General features: G+C 40.2%; 2 protein-coding genes and 1 long non-coding RNA gene across 3 annotated transcripts; 2 read left to right on the forward strand and 1 right to left on the reverse strand.

Annotated features, from left to right (window-relative positions):
- The first annotated feature begins 3,680 nt into the window (after positions 1 to 3,680).
- Positions 3,681 to 5,842, forward strand: LOC119769873. Its single transcript, XR_005278550.1, has 3 exons — positions 3,681 to 3,865; positions 3,918 to 4,258; positions 5,792 to 5,842. It is a non-coding gene; the product is annotated as an uncharacterized LOC119769873 (long non-coding RNA).
- Positions 5,843 to 6,414: 572 nt separating this feature from the next.
- Positions 6,415 to 10,018, forward strand: LOC6048911 (proliferation-associated protein 2G4). Its single transcript, XM_001865717.2, has 5 exons — positions 6,415 to 6,756; positions 7,313 to 7,410; positions 7,686 to 8,300; positions 8,636 to 8,768; positions 9,046 to 10,018. The coding sequence occupies exons 1-5, from the start codon at positions 6,654 to 6,656 to the stop codon at positions 9,393 to 9,395; spliced, it is 1,299 nt and encodes a 432-aa protein (XP_001865752.2). The 5' UTR covers positions 6,415 to 6,653; the 3' UTR covers positions 9,396 to 10,018.
- A 122-nt stretch (positions 10,019 to 10,140) lies between these two features.
- LOC6050239 (MICOS complex subunit MIC13 homolog QIL1) lies at positions 10,141 to 10,883 on the reverse strand. The gene is made up of 3 exons (XM_001866843.2): positions 10,748 to 10,883; positions 10,534 to 10,684; positions 10,141 to 10,477 (listed from the first exon to the last, which is right to left on the reverse strand). Exons 1-3 carry the CDS (start codon positions 10,753 to 10,755, stop codon positions 10,265 to 10,267), a joined length of 372 nt encoding a protein of 123 aa, XP_001866878.2. The 5' UTR covers positions 10,756 to 10,883; the 3' UTR covers positions 10,141 to 10,264.
- Positions 10,884 to 17,610: the final 6,727 nt, after the last annotated feature.

Below are 17,610 nucleotides of genomic sequence, written 5' to 3' on the forward strand. Positions count from 1 at the left end.
TCTCATTCCCATTGGCCAATCAGAATTAGTTGATTTGAACTAATGTAAATTCCAAAAGTAATGTAAATTCCAAAACTAATGTAAATTTTCAAAACTAATGTAAATTTCCAATGAATCTAATGTAAATTTCCAATGAACCTAATGTAAATATACATCATTTATCATGATACCTTTTGGTACATGATAAATAATGTAAATTTACAGGAATATTTTTTTCTGTGTAGGAGTAACGGCACCGTTGCGTTAACTGTAAAAAAGATGAAATGAGCTCGACGAACTTCCGTTACGGAACCCAATTAAACACCTACCCATTTTTTCTCAACATCACTGATGCTTTTCACAAAATTCTCTGGCTGAGATGGTATTCTCCGTAATTTTCCTTGAGAGTCAGGGTACGTTTCTCATCCTTTTGGAAGTGCTGGTTCATGAACTTGTCGATGACCTCAAGCACTTCGTCCATCGCTTCCTTCGCGAGACAGGTGGCGCCAAGGGGGGGGACCACCTTTTCGGCCTGGTTTGCAAAACCATTCTTTAGCTCACGGGTGTAGCAAATCAACATTTTGCAAGCCGACGCCTTTTCCTCGAGTCCGGCTGTGCGGCTTCCTAAGTTCTGCTGGTTCACGTTGTCCTGCACCTCGTCGTTGTCCAGCAGGGCCATCGTCGATCTCATACGACACGCACCACTCCTCGTCGTCATTTAGGCCGGTCAGCATTTGTAGCACCAGCGGAACAAATGAGGGCACTTGCTTTTCCGCTAGCTTGCGTACCATCGCCAGGGCATTCTCCAAATGGCGCCAATTGTTCTCCACGTCCGGCTCAAGGCTCAAGCTGCATCTTCCTTGTTGTGCAACAGAATAGAAAAAGCGCCGATTCCTGCAGCTGGAAGGTCGGAACACTCGCACACAGGAACAGAAACTGCAGAAAATCCGGCCACTGGTTGTTGCCGTTGTCGTCGAACATGCTGCGTTGTTTTTGTTTATGAAATGTAAGCTGTCAAATTTAACCGAGGTCAAAATTACACGGTGGGAACGCCGGCTCAAACTTTCGTCAATAAATTAACTAGTATGTTGATTTCAGCGTTAATATATTGACGAACAGTAAATACTTTGACTCTGTACACCCCCTAGCACTGAACACATTCTTAATACTCACCGGTGACTTCTTCGGTATTCCAGGTAGACGTTCTTCATCAGGTTCGTCGGATCTCGCTCCAACCTCTTGAAGTAATCCACGTACGACAGCTCCAGGACTCGTCAAACATGTCCCGCAATGATAAATGGACTGCGGACCATCGAGACATCCCACACTGTCCCGTCATCACTTCCGGCACATAATGCTGCTGATGCTCGTAAACCGCCGGCACCGCGCTGACGACTTCCAATTATGCCGCTTCTCGTCGTTTTCCTCTTCCGTCGGATTCCTCTCCTCAACGTTAAAATAAACTATATCGTACTTGTTCAAAAAGCAGATGCAAATCTGCTTCAACTTCAATCTGGTCTATACGCATTTGTGATTCCTCTCTTTCCATCATTCCCTTGATCGAAACGAGCGATTTCCACTCTCGCCGCACTTTTTCTCTCCGCATTTCCTGTCAAATCTAATAGCATCAGCGCTAGCGTGTTGCCGTCGGAGGTTTTGGATGATGATGATGATGGCCATTGATGGCCAAATGTGTTTACCCCTCGACAAAAATTTTCGTCAATCAAAACAACGTGGAATCATAACAAACTTGGCTACACATTGATCGTGTCATACCAATTAAAGCTTGGCAGAAAAAGGCGGTTTAGTGCCTGAGCGATAATATGTGCTCTTTAAAAAATCAAATCAAATTATTCGCTCTACAGCATAGCCTTGTTCGCGATTGCGAGATTCCTACTCGAAACTAGGTGCCCGAGAGCTTGATTGTTGAGGCAATTGCAAACCTCTTTTTACACCTAAGCTTCCATCCACCCCGGGATTCGAACTGACGACCTTTGGATTGTGAGTCCAACTGCCTACCAGCGACTCCACCGAGGCAGGACCCAGGGAGACGAGTCCTACACCTGGATTGAGCTAACGACCTAACCCTCAAGGTTAGACCGGGGCCAACATTTACTTTCCCATCCGACGGAAGGCGTGATCAGACAAATCTCGTCTCTAAAAATGCCACCGGGACCGTTTGGGATCGGACCCAAGCCGACTGGGTGAGAGGCAACCACGCTTACCCCTACACCACGGTTTCCCAACCGGATCCTAAGATGACAGTTTTTGTGAGTTGCGCGTATTCACCGACAGATGGCAAGTGGGCCTCGTCAGAGTCCGCCCATCAAATATGAAACTCAAAATTTGCATAGGAAACTTTTTTTCGCGACGGCTTTTGCGGCACGCTCACTTCAACTGTTCTAGACTAATATTTGAACGTGGCTTAACTCTAAACAAGTTTTTAAAGAAAATGATAACAAACTTCAAATAGCCCAAAATAAAATCTTAAGAATAATTTATAAAAAAACCACTGCGAAGTCACTCTGCCGATTTGTACAACATTAACAAAAACATCATTCCTGTCAGAGCTATTTACGTAATTCAAACATGTTGCTTTATTTATTTATGTTTACATGAACAAACTCACAGTAATACAAAATTCAAATTATCTAACCATCAACACTTTACCAGAAGCCATAATTTATTAGACCGACCCAATATTTCAACATTAGCCGGCGAAAGATGCATATCTTTCAAAGGTGCTCAATTATATAATTATTTTTGGAATAGATTTGGTGATTGTCAAAGCGTATCAATATTTAAAAACAAATTGCTCTCTTTTGAATGAACCCGCTGTTATTGAACACATCCTTAAATCCTTTGATTTTCTTGTTACATAGTAGACTATTTTGTTTTCCAATTTTCTTTTGTTTTTTTTCTTTTTTCTTTCTTTTTTCACTTTTGCTTCCTTCTAAAACTCAGTTTCAAAAGTTAGTTTTCCGACACAATTATCTTTTTTCTATAATTTTGTCTTTATCGCCATAATCTATGCACTTTTTAATATCATTTCAGATTTCTCTTGCCAGGATCAACCAAACTCCTTCACAGGTGGAAACCAATGGAGTTTGACCGGATATTTAAAAGTTAATTGTAAACACTAAAATTTATTGTATATTGTATTAAAACGATGTAGGTTTTTGGTGCTACTGCTTTGGTGGCTTTTCCTACCGAATAAAAAAAATCAATCAATCAATCAATCAATGCTTATTTTGTCGTTTTAAACCAAAATCAGGCAAAAACTTTATTTATTTAAACTATTCGCCATTTTCAAAAGTTTGGCTAGATAATATCGAAGGCCGCCATCTTAGGCCCACTGGGCCCACAAAACGGGGTACGCTCAGTTTGTATGGGAGCTGTCAACATGCTCCCGGGCTGCGGTTTCCGGCTCTTTAAAAGTACCCAAATTTTACAGCAGGAATTGTTCAGAAATCTGCGTAATTTTTTGGCACAGATCTGTGTTATGTCATTTTGCGTGTAATCTTCCCGTCACCGAAACACCAATTCCATCCCCACCGCGTTCCTTCTTTCCCGGCGCGCGCCCCACATCCGTCAACTCCCTGTTTGAAAAATGTCGCACGTCGTACGAGCTGTCGCGCGGTTTTCATTTTACCGTTTCGATATCGATTGGTCGAAAGGACGACAAACGAACGACTAACACTCGACATGCGCGACATTGTTTTTTCCATCGATTTTCCTTCAATTTGACGTCACGATATTCGTCGACGCAGTTTGACAGTTCTCTTCAGTTGGTCTTGTTTGGACTTGATCAAATCAGAGAAACTTTGTACCGAATCGAACCAGTTTACGTTTCCGAAAGTTAGTGTGGATTTTGGCCGGTTGATTGGTAAGTTGTGTTTCTTTTTTGTGAGCGGCTTTATCATAGCAATATATTCCAGATTTCCTGATTTCGGTCTTCGTGATGGAGGAGGAGGAGGAGGAGGAGAACGGGTCACATCGTTGCTCCGGCGGGCCATGCTGGAAGACGGGAAGGGAAGCACCCGGTCTGCGATCGAGGAAGCGGATTGATGTTTAACTTTCCGCGGGAGGTGGCGGTGCGTGCCATACCCAAGGAGGAGGACAATGAAACGGCAAGTAATGGATGTTTCCCCCAATGGAACAGAAGGAGGGAGAAAGACCATTCCCCTTCCCGTCAAGTCTTGGGGAGGTGTACAATGTTCCGTGTGAAAAGAAAGGTGGAGGAAGACGGCGTTTCTGATCCGCCGGAGGTTTTTATACGGTGAGTTGTGTTTTTGAAACGATAGAGGGGGTTTTGCATCCCATTTGGACGACGGAAAATAAATGAGGACGATGAAAGTGTGCGTGGGAGGGACTGGAGAATTAAAAACCTGAGACCATCACAAATTCTAAACAATAAAATTCTATTTTTCATGCCAATCTTTCCTGAATCTTTTCAATTCCACAATTCAAATTTTCTAAGATTCACATAAATATACAAAAATCTATTAAAAGGTATAGTTTCGTTCAAAAATATGAAAAAAATATATTAAAATTATAAAATTGTGTCTATTCAATTCAATTCTATTTATTTCTTTGGTTATCTTTTAACAATACACTCAAACCCCGATGGTTTGACACCAACTGTTGTCAAACGAACGGGGTAACTTTTTAGTTTGACACCCATTTACACGGAGTTCACACACACTACCAAACGATTGAAAATTATAAAATTACAAAATTATAAAATTATAAAATTATAAAATTATAAAATTATAAAATTATAAAATTATAAAATTATAAAATTATAAAATTATAAAATTATAAAATTATAAAATTATAAAATTATAAAATTATAAAATTATAAAATTATAAAATTATAAAATTATAAAATTATAAAATTATAAAATTACAAAATTATAAAATTATAAAATTATAAAATTATAAAATTATAAAATTATAAAATTATAAAATTATAAAATTATAAAATTATAAAATTATAAAATTATAAAATTATAAAATTATAAAATTATAAAATTATAAAATTATAAAATTATAAAATTATAAAACTATAAAATTATAAAATTATAAAATTATAAAATTATAAAACAATAAAATTGTAAAATTGTAAAATTATAAAATTGTTAAAATTTTAAAATATTTAGGTTCTACAAATCATGAACTCTTAAATTTTCAAATTGTATTATTCTTAAAATTCTTGATATTTTCAAAACTGTTTTTAAAAATATCAAAGATTTTATTTTTATTTTAAAATTATTCCGATATTTTAGATTTTAACGATTCTAACATTCGAGCATATCATAATTGTTCAAAAACAAAGTTCATTGCTTCTTTAAAGCATGGACTTCAGAGTCCCAAGAAACACATGCACTTTAAATTTAAAAAATAAACCAAATTCTCCATACAAATTTTGGATAAAAAATCAACATGCGTTGATTTTGATTTTTTATCTGAAATGTAAAATGTTTAAGGGAGCGTTCTTTATTACGTAACGCAGTAGGGGGAGGGGGTCGGAGGCCGTGTTACGCTCCATACAAAAATTTTAAAATTTGTATGAAAATTTTGTTACGAGGGGGGGGGAGGGGGTCCAAAAGGCCATTTTTTTTGCGTTACGTAATAAAAGAACGCTCCCTAAATGAAATATTATGTTGTGCTAAACATTTTTTTGTCTTTTTTCCCCAAAAAATTACAAGTTTAGAGACTACTTTTTTTTTAAATTTTACATTGAAAGTTAAATTTCACATTTCTAGTTATATTTTGGATGATTTAGCCGAATGACGTAATCTTTTTTCAGGTAACCAAAAATATTCCAATCGAATCCTGCTGACAACCCAGCATTTCAGCATTGTTGTCCCACGGAACGGAAGCTGTAACGATCGCAAAAACACTTGCACCGGAAGTGCGTAAACCGACCTTGTCCGGACTCCGGTGGCCATCCGTTCGTGGGATGCCGAGGCGACGAGATGAACTGAAAGGCCAGCTGGAAGACAACGCCAAAAACCACGTGAAGATCGCGACACACAACAAGTAAAATTAATGAATGTTTGTGAAGTCGAGTGAAAAAGATTAATTTACAGAAAAAATACATATAAACATAATTTAAAAATAAAAAAAAATATTTTTACTGCCACATAACCCAAAAACCCGAAAAAAACAGCACACGACAAAGGCACGACAACCTAAATAACAAAACCGTGCGACGTCGGTCGAATGTCGTACGACAATGTCGAACAATTTCGATGATCGATCGCACGACAAATACGACATTTTGGTGCAAAAACGTATGACATTCGTGCGAATGTCGCACGACATTGTCGTGCGACGTCGTATGATTGCACGGACGACAAACGACGGACGTCCGACGGACTTTTCAGTCAGGGCTGACTCGCAACCCCGTTCAAAATCCCGCCCGCCCGTCGTCACGTCAACGCTTCGGTACTTCACTCTCCGTCGTCGCTGCTGGTGTGGCGTGTGCGTTTTTTTCAATTTTAGCTCCGCGCAAGCAAAAGGCAATTTTCAGCAAGGTTTTTCTTTCGGCCTTTCGTGCAGAAAAAGCGTCGCGTTCTCGGTTTGGTTTTGCGGGTTGATTCCAGCAGGTTCGTGGTAGTTTCACTTCCGGTTTCGAGAGAGACAGGCTCCCAGCGCGCCCCTCCAAGATGGTCAACAACGACAAGAAGGATGCCGTCGTCGAGGACGAAAACACGATCGCGGACAACACGGTCGTGCAAAAGTACAAAGTGGCCGGAAATATCGTCAACAGTGAGTATCCGGCCGTGGTGGCGTCTTAGTCTTGGGGGGGGGGGGGAATCGCTTCGTCCCTCCTGGTTGGTTTTTGGGAAGGTGCGGGAGGCCAGAGGGGGTTTATTTTTGGGATGTTGCCTTCTCGCTTGCTCTGCAGCGGGGGCTGTTGGGTGCACGAGCGAGAAGGGACGACGGCTTCGGCAGGAGCCACGTTTTTGGAAGTTCTGGCAAGTTTCGGATTTCTGGGGGGCGTGCAATCCGGATGATGTTCGGAATCGTGTTTGGAAATGTGCGTTTAAAATCGGCAAGACTTTTTCGTGATTCCAAGTCGGTGAGAAATGCAATTTATTAGACGAAATCGTCCGACTCTGAAATTATAACCTAGAAAATCTGGTTTCCAGAGCTTGCTTCGTTCAGGGTGTAATCAACCTCAGTGAAAGTTGCGGTGTTGTCAAAATCGTGCGACACGATGGCAGCAGCAGCTGTGCGGTGGTCTCAGCAGGCCGCGCACTTGTACCGTACGAGCCCCGATTTGCGGACTGTTTCCATTAAACAAGCTGTTTTCATATTTCAGAGGCTCTCCAAACGCTGATCCAGGGCAGCAAAGTGGGCGCCTCGGCCAAGGCCCTCTGCCAGAAGGGTGACCACATCCTGGAACAGGAAACGGGAAAGGTAAATCAAATTTGTGCTTATTTTGAAGTGGTAGGGGTTGAATTGTAGCTATTTTAAGACTACTCGATAGTGCAATGCCTTAAGTCGGCACGCTGCCAATCGAATGGTCGCCGGTTCGAGTCTCGTCAGACTCCTTTGAGTTATCTTTGCCCAATGATTAAATCCAAACGGAAGAGCTAGATTGTAATTGATTAAACCGTGATTATCCACAATGATATATGAGGGCAATCTTTTAACGAATTTCGCAATTTTGACAAATTTTCCTCTTTTCCCAGAAATACAAAAATGAACCCGAAATGAAGAAGGGCATCGCCTTCCCGACGTGTCTCTCGGTCAACAACTGCATCTGCCACTTTTCGCCCTCGAAGAACGACCCGGACTACACGCTGAAGGCCGGCGATGTCGTCAAGATTGATCTCGGCGCCCACATCGACGGCTTCATCGCGGTGGCCGCGCACACGATCGTGGTGGGCGCGACCGGCGAGGCCAAGGCGACCGGCCGGGCCGCCGACGTCGTCCTCGCGGCGTACCACGCCAGCCAGGCCGCGCTCCGGCAGCTCAAGGACGGCACCAGCAACTACGCCGTGACGGAGGCCGTCCAGAAGATCGCCGCCGAGTACAAGTGCAAACCGATCGAGGGCATGCTGAGCCACCAGCTGAAGCAGTTCAAGATCGACGGCGAGAAGACCATCATCCAGAACCCGACGATCGCCCAGAAGAAGGAGCACGAGAAGTGCACGTTCGAAAAGTACGAGGTGTACGCGATGGACGTGCTCGTCAGCACCGGCGAGGGCCTCGGCAAGGAGCTGGACACGAAGGTTTCGATCTACAAGAAGACGGAGGAGAACTATCTGCTCAAGCTGAAGGCGTCCCGTGCGTTCTACGCCGAGGTGAGTGGTTCGGATGAGGCGGCACGGTCGTCGTCGAATGGCGACGTGTTCTGGGTTCGAATCCCGTTGCCGGTGGTGGTGTGTCCAATGATTACAAACAAGCGCTCGAGGAGTCGTGGACGGGACGAGGTTCGAAAGGGGGTGTCGCGGGGTAGTTTAATCGGATGTTTGCCTGTTTCGGGACATTCCTGCCCCGTGGGATTCCAAGACGTTCCGAGTCCTGAAAGCTTCCAATGAGTAGTAGATTATGAGAGCTGAGGGCGCACACACTTTTTTTTCTAATAAGATATTACGTCGGTATAGAAGAGTCGCCTAATTTAGCTTTCTCTCAAAAGGTGAAAAAAAAGTACGGCACGATGCCGTTCAACCTGCGCAACTTCGAGGAGGAGGCCAAGGCCAAGATGGGGGTGCACGAGTGCGTCACGCACAAGCTGGTTGAGCCGTTCCAAGTATTATACGAGAAGCATAGTAAGTTCCAAACTCCCAGTTTTGGTATTGCAAGGAGAATTACGCACTTCCCAACGCCCAGGGACTTGCTTCCAGACACCTTGCGACAGCAACGACGCGATTTGTGTCCCTCCCGGTGGGGTTTTCGCCCGGTTTCGGGGAAACCTGAGTCGGACGAGGCTTCATCGGATTCGCTGCGGAACTTGTACGACTCTTGCAGGTTTCGCACTTTGGGGGACAATCGTACAGCTTTTCCGCGTCAGAATCGACCAAACTAACAGTGCTTTAACTCTTGCAGACGAGATCGTGGCCCAGTTCAAGAACACCGTGCTGATCCTGCCCAACGGGTTGACCGTCGTGACCGGTTTGCCGTTCGATCTTAGTGTCGTGGAGAGCGAGCACAGCGTCCAGGACGAGGAGATGAAGAAGCTGCTGGCGGAGGAGCTGGTGCTGGCGGACGCGAAGAAATCCGTCGTGGCCAACCTGGTGGCCAAGGCGGCGGCAGACAAACCTGCTGCCTCCACGCCCGCCGAAGCCGGCTCGGACGCGGCCCCCAAGAAGAAAAACAAGAAGAAGAAGAAGGCTGCGGCGGCGGCCGCCGCGGCTGCTGAGGGTGGCGACGCTGTCGCCAACAAGGAGAACGCCTAAAAACCCGGGTTCTGTGTGTTTGTGTCGATTTCCATCGAACTTGGTAGATTTTTCGGGAGATTGTTGAGGAGTTTCGGCCCCCTCCCCCCCAGTGTGTCAGTACTTGGCCGCAGAGCGGCGCCGCGAGTTGTTGAAGGTTTCGTTTGTTTTTTTTTCTTATTATTATTATTTTCTGTGTGAAATTGAGCAATTTCTCCTGAAGCAGTAGGTTACACGACAGTTAGGCGAGCGTAAGGATGTGATTGATGAGAGCAAGAGTGCGGCAAGTACTGAAGAAATTTAAAGTTCCCTCCCAGTTGAAAGTAAACCCGTACTAGAAATTTTGCGGTACTTTGCAACAAAAGTACTCGCGCACCCCCCTGAAAACACACCCACAAACATGATTAAGATGAAAAAATAGAAGCAGAAAATGTTTAGCCCTTCCCCCCCTCCGTCAGTAGTGATGCAAGTTTTGATGCATGTTGTTACGATTGCAGATAAAAAGAACAACACCCACAAACACATGCGAAATGCCAAGTACCTTTAAACATAACAAAACAAAAACACGCAAGTAACGATCGGTTGAAAGAGTAGTAATCATTCATTCACACACATTGTATAATAAAGCAAGCAAGCAAGAGAAATCCAGAAATTATTGATGAACCGTTTAAGAATTGTAATTCCGTTTTTTTTTTTTCGTAATAAATTTGAAAAGTAAGAAATGTGCAGTGAATTTTTAAACCAACTAAAACAAATGCGTCTCAGCTTGTCCCAAACATTCCGAAATCCTTGAAAAGCTCGAATTCTTCAATTTGTTGCATCTATTTGAACCATCTTTGTTTTGCCAGAATTACATTATAAATACATCCAGTTTGCGCGTCGGCTCCGCTCTACTTCTTCGAAGGTGCCGCAGGCGCCGGAACGGCTGCAACCTCCGCCGGTCCGGCGTCCATCGCCTTCTTGACCGCATCCGTCGCCTTCTTCGTCCACTGGCCCAGGTAGCAGGGCATCATGTGCACGAACCGGATGGAACTCTTCACGCCCTCGTTGTAGTAGTGTTTGGTCAGGAAGCAAACCTCACCGGACGACGGCAGGGCCGGCACCTGAAACGATCCCATCAGCATAAACAAAAACCCCAGGAAATCTAAAAATAACTCACCTCGACGGGAATTTGCTGCTTTACCGACGCCAGATGGGGCTGCAGCGCCGTCGCGTAGCGCTCGTAAACCAGGTCCGTATTTTCGTTCCAGATGCCTTCCTCGCGCGAATAGTAGACGGCCCCGCCGGCCAGGCCGGTCTTCACGGTAAGCCTTCAACGGAAAAAAAATCAATCTTTAGAAACTGTTCTAGGAAAATCGCACTGAAAAACTCACCGGAGCATGATCGAACGTTTGCTAATTTTGCCTCGGGGTCCAGCCAGGAGAGTGACACTTTGCGTTTTTTTTGTTGTTTCTTTTTACGTAATGCGATCGTCGCAGTGTCAAAAAACGAAAATTATTTTGACAGAACGTAACGGTAAAGTAGACCGGCGGCTGCGCAGTGCGACGGAATGGACACAGGTGGCAGCATGCGTGCGTTTATAAAAAGATTTTGTGATAGGGTGGTCCATAGAGGTTCCTACGTGTGCATGTATTGCGTGTACGTACACAAAAAAGATTGAGGTTAAATTTTGTCCGGCCAGCAAAATCAGATGGTGCGCTAGTGTGCGTACGCGAAACGTCATAAAGCTCTATTGGAGTTTGTTGTGCTAGAATCTCGGCGTGCTGCACGGTTGCTGATCAGCGGCTTGGCTCTGGGCGCGCAGCCTATTTGATCCTGGACCGCCTTCGTACAACCGTCGAGCCCTGCGCGGGCTGAGCGTGTGCAATAAAATCCGTTAATCACCGTTAAAATTGCCGTAATTAAACAATCCACTGATTTCCCACTTACCTCCTGCGATGGTCTTTCCGCTCTGCTCCTCTTCCGGATGGGTCTTCTTGACGTGGTTGAACCGAATCTCCTTATAACCCGACAAACTTTTTTTTCATAAAATTATTTTTATTAGGTCCTTTTCGGTACTGGGACCTGGTTAGGACCGAGTCGGCTTTTGTAATTACATTTGACTTAATAATTACAGAGGATCTTGTGAAACCCGACAAACTTCGTCTTGTCTTTTTTTTTTGTTTCTTGACGTTTTTAGCTTGTTTGCTTTTTCAGACTCCTGTGATCAAAATTTGATTTTACGTAACTTTCCCCATACAATCTGCTTTTTTTCCGGAATCGGTTCCAGAGTGGCCAAAGTGGCATTTTTTAGCATATGAGCAATTCTCTACGAAATCGGTCTTTTTTCTTAAATTTTAATTTTTGTATTTTTTTATCCGACTGAAACTTTTTTGGTGCCTTCGGTGTGCCCAAAGAAGCCATTTTGCATCATTAGTTTGTCCCGAGGTTTGTCCATATAATTTTCCATACAAATTTGGCAGCTGGCCATACAAAAATGATGTATGAAAATTCAAAAATCTGAATCTTTTGAAGGAATTTTTTGATCGATTTGGTGTCTTGAGCAAACTACACTGAAAAAAATGATACAGGGTAAAAATGTTTTTGGTGATTTTTTACTTAACTTTTTGTCACTAAAACTTAATTTGCAAAAAAAAAACACTATTTTTATTTTTTTTATTGTTTGATATATTTTAGAGGACAGTTGGCATTTGAAACTTTTCAGAAATTTCCAGGTTGTGCAAAAAATCTTTGAGCGAGTTATAATTTTTTGAATGAATACTGATTTTTTCAAAAAATCAAATATTGGTCGCAAAAATTTTTCAACTTCATTTTTGATGTAAAATCAAATTTGCAATCAAAAAGTACTTTAGTGAAGTTTTGATAAATTGCACCGTTTTCAAGTTAAATCCATTTTTAGGTAACTTTTTTGAAAATAGTCGAAGTTTTTAATTTTTTTAAATTGGTGCACATGTTTGCCCACCTTTGAAAAAAATATTTTTGAAAAGCTGAGAAAATTCTCTATATTTTGCATTTTGGAACTTTGTTGATACGACCCTTAGGGCATCTCCACCGCAGGGACCTAATTGCGTTGCAAAGCTAATTTGGCACCCGCGTCAAGCCCACCGCGGTACTTGTGCGAGAGCTAATTTAGGTTCGAGTTCATCCGTGTTCATTCGAATCTAAACAAAACTCAGGTTAGCTCCGGGATCTACCGGGAGCAAATCGTCTGACGGATGGTTTTTTCAAGCAAAACAATGTGATTGGGCCAATGTGAGTTTGTAAACATAGAGTTTATCCTGCTCACGTCAGTAAATGTTTACATTAGGAGTGATGATTGATTTTTCGATATCAATTATTCGAGTTTGGAGACATTTTCCCTTCCGTGCTGCAAATTTACGCATGAAAAATGACTTTTGGTAATTTGGGGTGATGCAGTTTAGTTTTTTAGGTCAGATTGAGGCTGTGTTTGTTTAATTTTGGTCAACGCATTGTCGATCTACTACCGGACATGCAAAAGACAAGTCATTTGTATTGAGTAAAAAGCAAAATTCAAGCATAACATTTTATATAAGCCAATACGGATTTGAAAACAAGCAATCCCAGCAATCCTGTTCTTAATTTCTTAATTTCTTAAATTCTTAAATTCTTAAATTCTTAAATTCTTAAATTCTTAAATTCTTAAATTCTTAAATTCTTAAATTCTTAAAGTCTTAAATTCTTAAATTCTTAAATTCTTAGATTCTTAAATTCTTAAATTCTTAAATTCTTAAATTCTTAAATTCTTAAATTCTTAAATTCTTAAATTCTTAAATTCTTAAATTCTTAAATTCTTAAATTCTTAAATTCTTAAATTCTTAAATTCTTAAATTCTTAAATTCTTAAATTCTTAAATTCTTAAATTCTTAAAGTCTTAAATTCTTAAATTCTTAAATTCTTAGATTCTTAAATTCTTAAATTCTTAAATTCTTAAATTCTTAAATTCTTAAATTCTTAAATTCTTAAATTCTTAAATTCTTAAATTCTGAAATTCTTAAATTCTTAAATTCATACATTTTTGAAAGCCTGATTTTGAATTAAATTTTTGATAAAAATGGTGTTTTTGAATATTAGAATTTCGGGTTTTCATAAATTTATATTTTGGAATTTCTTAATTTCAGATTTTGTAGCATTTGTTATTTCGACATGTAATTTCTGAATAAATTAAATACTTTAATATTAAAATTATTATTCAATTCTGCATACTTTTTATTCAGAATTTCCAAATTATTTTTTTTTACTATTGAGTTTTTCAGTCAGTTAATAGATATTTGTATGATAACTTTTAAGTTTGTTTTCACTCTGGTTTACTTCATTTCGATCCGTGTGGATCAATTGGACAGCACACTGGACTCACAATCCAGAGGTTGCTAGTTGGTACTAGAAATAGTGGCCGACAGCTATAAAGACAACTTCTGTTTTTACTCATTTCGACCAAAAAACTATATCTGTCCATTTAATTTCAAAATTCTGCATGAGATTCGGCGGGGATTTTCAATATTATTATATCGAATACAATATTATTAAAACGTTTGTGAGTTTCAGTCGCATACAAAAAGGAAAATTCTTGAAATATATTTGAATTTTAATACATAATTCAAAAATGTTTAAATTTTCTGTGATGATTTGCTTATATCAAATATAGGTGGTTGATTATTTTTTATTTATAAAATACTAAAAAATGGTAAATACCACAATTTTTCAATTTAATAAAGTCGTTTTGAACCAAATTACTGATTTCTTCAATATCCATTCAAATTTGATAATCAAAATAAATTCAACTTCAACCAAACGATTCTATGACAATTTCCGGAATTCCATTTTCCGGAATGGACGTTTTCCGGAATGGACATTTCCCGGAAAATCAGTTTTTTTATATTACCTTGGAATCTTGCCTACTCGCTTACTTGTGGTTAAGAATTATTTAGTTTGTACCCCGTTGGTTTGACCTAGTCACATTGAAGGAACTCGATATTTTGACAACAATATGAATGCTAAATACATAAATGATAAAAAGAAAGTGAAATGTTCGGGCACTAACAATAGATGCTAGCGTTGACTATTGAAACAATACTTTATCAACAACCACGAGATGTAACAATGTAGGTCGATAGATATTAGACAAACACTAGATGTTTTCAATATTCTTTCAATGTGTTGTTATGTAAGAATTTGTCCTTCTTTTGTTAGTCAGTTGACTTATGTGAATAAATTCTACCAATTTTTACTAAAAACTAGGGGTTAATCACTTCGAGTATACTGCATACGTGTATCATACGCACTTGATATTCTCATTGTCTACATACCGTATTGACGATATAGACACCATATTCTTCATATTTGAGGTCATATCCACCCCACCCGTGAATATCATATGCGCATAATACTCGCTCAGTATTCCTTGGCTGCACACCGTATCGACTCCAATATTGGCTTCATATTGGTGCAATATCAGAAGTGAATTGCCCTTTGACTAAAAAGCAGAATGGTTATTTTCAAAGAAGGTAAAACCTCAAGAAAAAATAAGCTTTTAAGAAAATCAATGTGTAATGTGTCCTGTCAAGAAAATAAATAGCTTGAGTGTATTTTTAAATAATGAAAAACCTCAAGGAAGTACACATTATACATTGATTTTCTGAAATGCTTTTTATTTTCTAGAGGTTTTCCCTTCTTTGAAAATAGTCATTCTGCTTTATAATAAAATTTGGTAGAATTAAGTCACAAAAGTCAACTGATTAACACAAGGAGGGAAATCTCTTACACGAAAATCGATCACATCGATTAAAGATCGTGTATTTTTAAAGAAGGGAGAACCTGAAGAAATCACACATTATACATTGATTTTCTGAAAGCTTTTTTTGCCTTCCTCATCTTACTGAGGAAAGGCTATAAAATCACTCGAAAAACGAAATTCTTAATTTGACCTCCTAGACCCACCTTCATGTATACTTATCGACTCAGAATCACATTCTGAGCAAATGTCTGTGTGTGTGGTGGGATGTTGATCAAAAAAATTTGCACTGGATTATCTCGGCACTGGCTGAACCGATTTGGACCGTATTGGTCTCATTCGAACCGTCATGGGATCCCATAAGTCGCTATTGAAAATTATAAAGTTTAGTAAAGTACTTCAAATCTCGATTGCGAGATTTCTACTCGAAACTAGGTGTCCGAAGGCTAGATTGTTGAGGCAATTGCCCCTCGTTTTACACCTGAGCTTCCATCCACCCCGGGATTCGAACTGACGACTTTTGGATTCTGAGTTCAACTGCCTACCAGCGACTAAACCGAGACAGAACCCAGAGAGACGACTCTTACAACTGGACTGAGCTATCGATCTAACCTCTAGGTTAGACCGGGGCAAACATTTACTTCCCCGTCCGACGGAAGGCATGATCAGACAAATCTCGTCTTGAAAAATGCCACCACCGGGACCGTCTAGAATCGAACCCAGGCCGAATGGGTGAGAGGCAACTTCGATTGCCCCTACACCACGGTTCCCGGACTCTGCTTTATAGTGCAGAAGTCTTTAAAGAAAAACTAGGTAAAATTTAGTTGAATTAACATGAGAAGGGATAATTCTATTATAAAATCCCATTACTTTGATGAAAGATCGCGTATTTTTAAAGAAGGGAAAACCTCAAAAAAGTACACATTATGTATTGAATTTCTGAAAAGCTTTTTATTTTCTTGAGGTTTGCCCTTCTTTGAATACCAACTAAAAATTGGTAGTATTTATTCACAAAAGTCAACTGACTAACAAAAGAAGGACAAATTCTTACAAAACAACACATTGAAAGAATATTAAAAACATCTAGTGTTTGTCTAATATCTATCGATCTACATTGTTACATCTGGTGGTTGTTGATAAAGTATTGTTTCAATAGTCAACGCTAGCATCTATTGTTAGTGCCCGAACATTTCACTTTCTTTTTATCATTTATGTATTTAGCATTCATATTGTTGTCAAAATATCGAGTTCCTTCAATTTGACTAGGTCAAACCAACGGGGTACAAACTAAATAATTCTTAACCACAAGTAAGCGAGTAGGCAAGATTCCAAGGTAATATAAAAAAAAACTAATTTTCCGGGAAATGTCCATTCCGGGAAACGTCCATTCCGGGAAATTACATTCCGGATAACGTCCGTTCCGGATAATGTCCATTCCGGATAACGTCCTTTCCGGAAAACGTCCATTCCGGAAAACGTCCATTCCGGGAAATGGAATTCCGGAAATTGTCATAGAATCCAACCAAACAGAGACAAATAATTCTAAAATCGTTGAAAACATTAGCCACCGGCAGCTCGGGGACTTCTCGAGCACCTATCTTGGCTACTCGGCGGATCCCCGATGAACTTTTTCTTCGCTGAATGAACTCGAAGGCTAATTTAGCTTTAGCTTTGCTACCCGCGGTGCGAATGTTGGGGTGCAAACATGTCGGGAGCAAATCGGATGAACTCTTTTAAAAATTTGAAAATGATATTTTATAGATGTAAGCAAACAAATAGGACATATAATGCACTTGGAAGCAAGTTCTATCATACTAGAACATAGTTTCATTGATTTTGGTCAACAAAACGGCTAAAATTGGAAAATGAATAAATTAGATCCCCGCGGTGGGCTTGATTCAGTAGCCAAATTAGCTCCCAGCGGTGCGGAAACGTGTATTAGCTACGGAGCAAAGCTAAAACTGGGGATCCAACCGATAGGTTTGCCACGCAATTAGATCTCTGCGGTGGAGATGCCCTTATAACCCGACAAACTTTTTTTCATAAAATTATTTTTATTAGGTCCTTTTCGGTACTGGGACCTGGTTAGGACCGAGTCGGCTTTTATAATTACATTTGACTTAATAATTACAGAGGATCTTGTGAAACCCGACAAACTTCGTCTTGTCTTTTTTTTTTGTTTCTTGACGTTTTTAGCTTGTTTGCTTTTTCAGACTCCTGTGATCAAAATTTGATTTTACGTAACTTTCCCCATACAATCTGCTTTTTTTTCGGAATCGGTTCCAGAGTGGCCAAAGTGGCATTTTTTAGCATATGAGCAATTCTCTACGAAATCGGTCTTTTTTCTTAAATTTTAATTTTTGTATTTTTTTATCCGACTGAAACTTTTTTGGTGCACTCGGTGTGCCCAAAGAAGCCATTTTGCATCATTAGTTTGTCCATATAATTTTCCATACAACTTTGGCAGCTGGCCATACAAAAACGATG

The sequence above is a fragment of the Culex quinquefasciatus genome, chromosome 3 (genome assembly GCF_015732765.1).
Source record: "Culex quinquefasciatus strain JHB chromosome 3, VPISU_Cqui_1.0_pri_paternal, whole genome shotgun sequence".
NCBI lineage: Eukaryota > Metazoa > Arthropoda > Insecta > Diptera > Culicidae > Culex > Culex quinquefasciatus.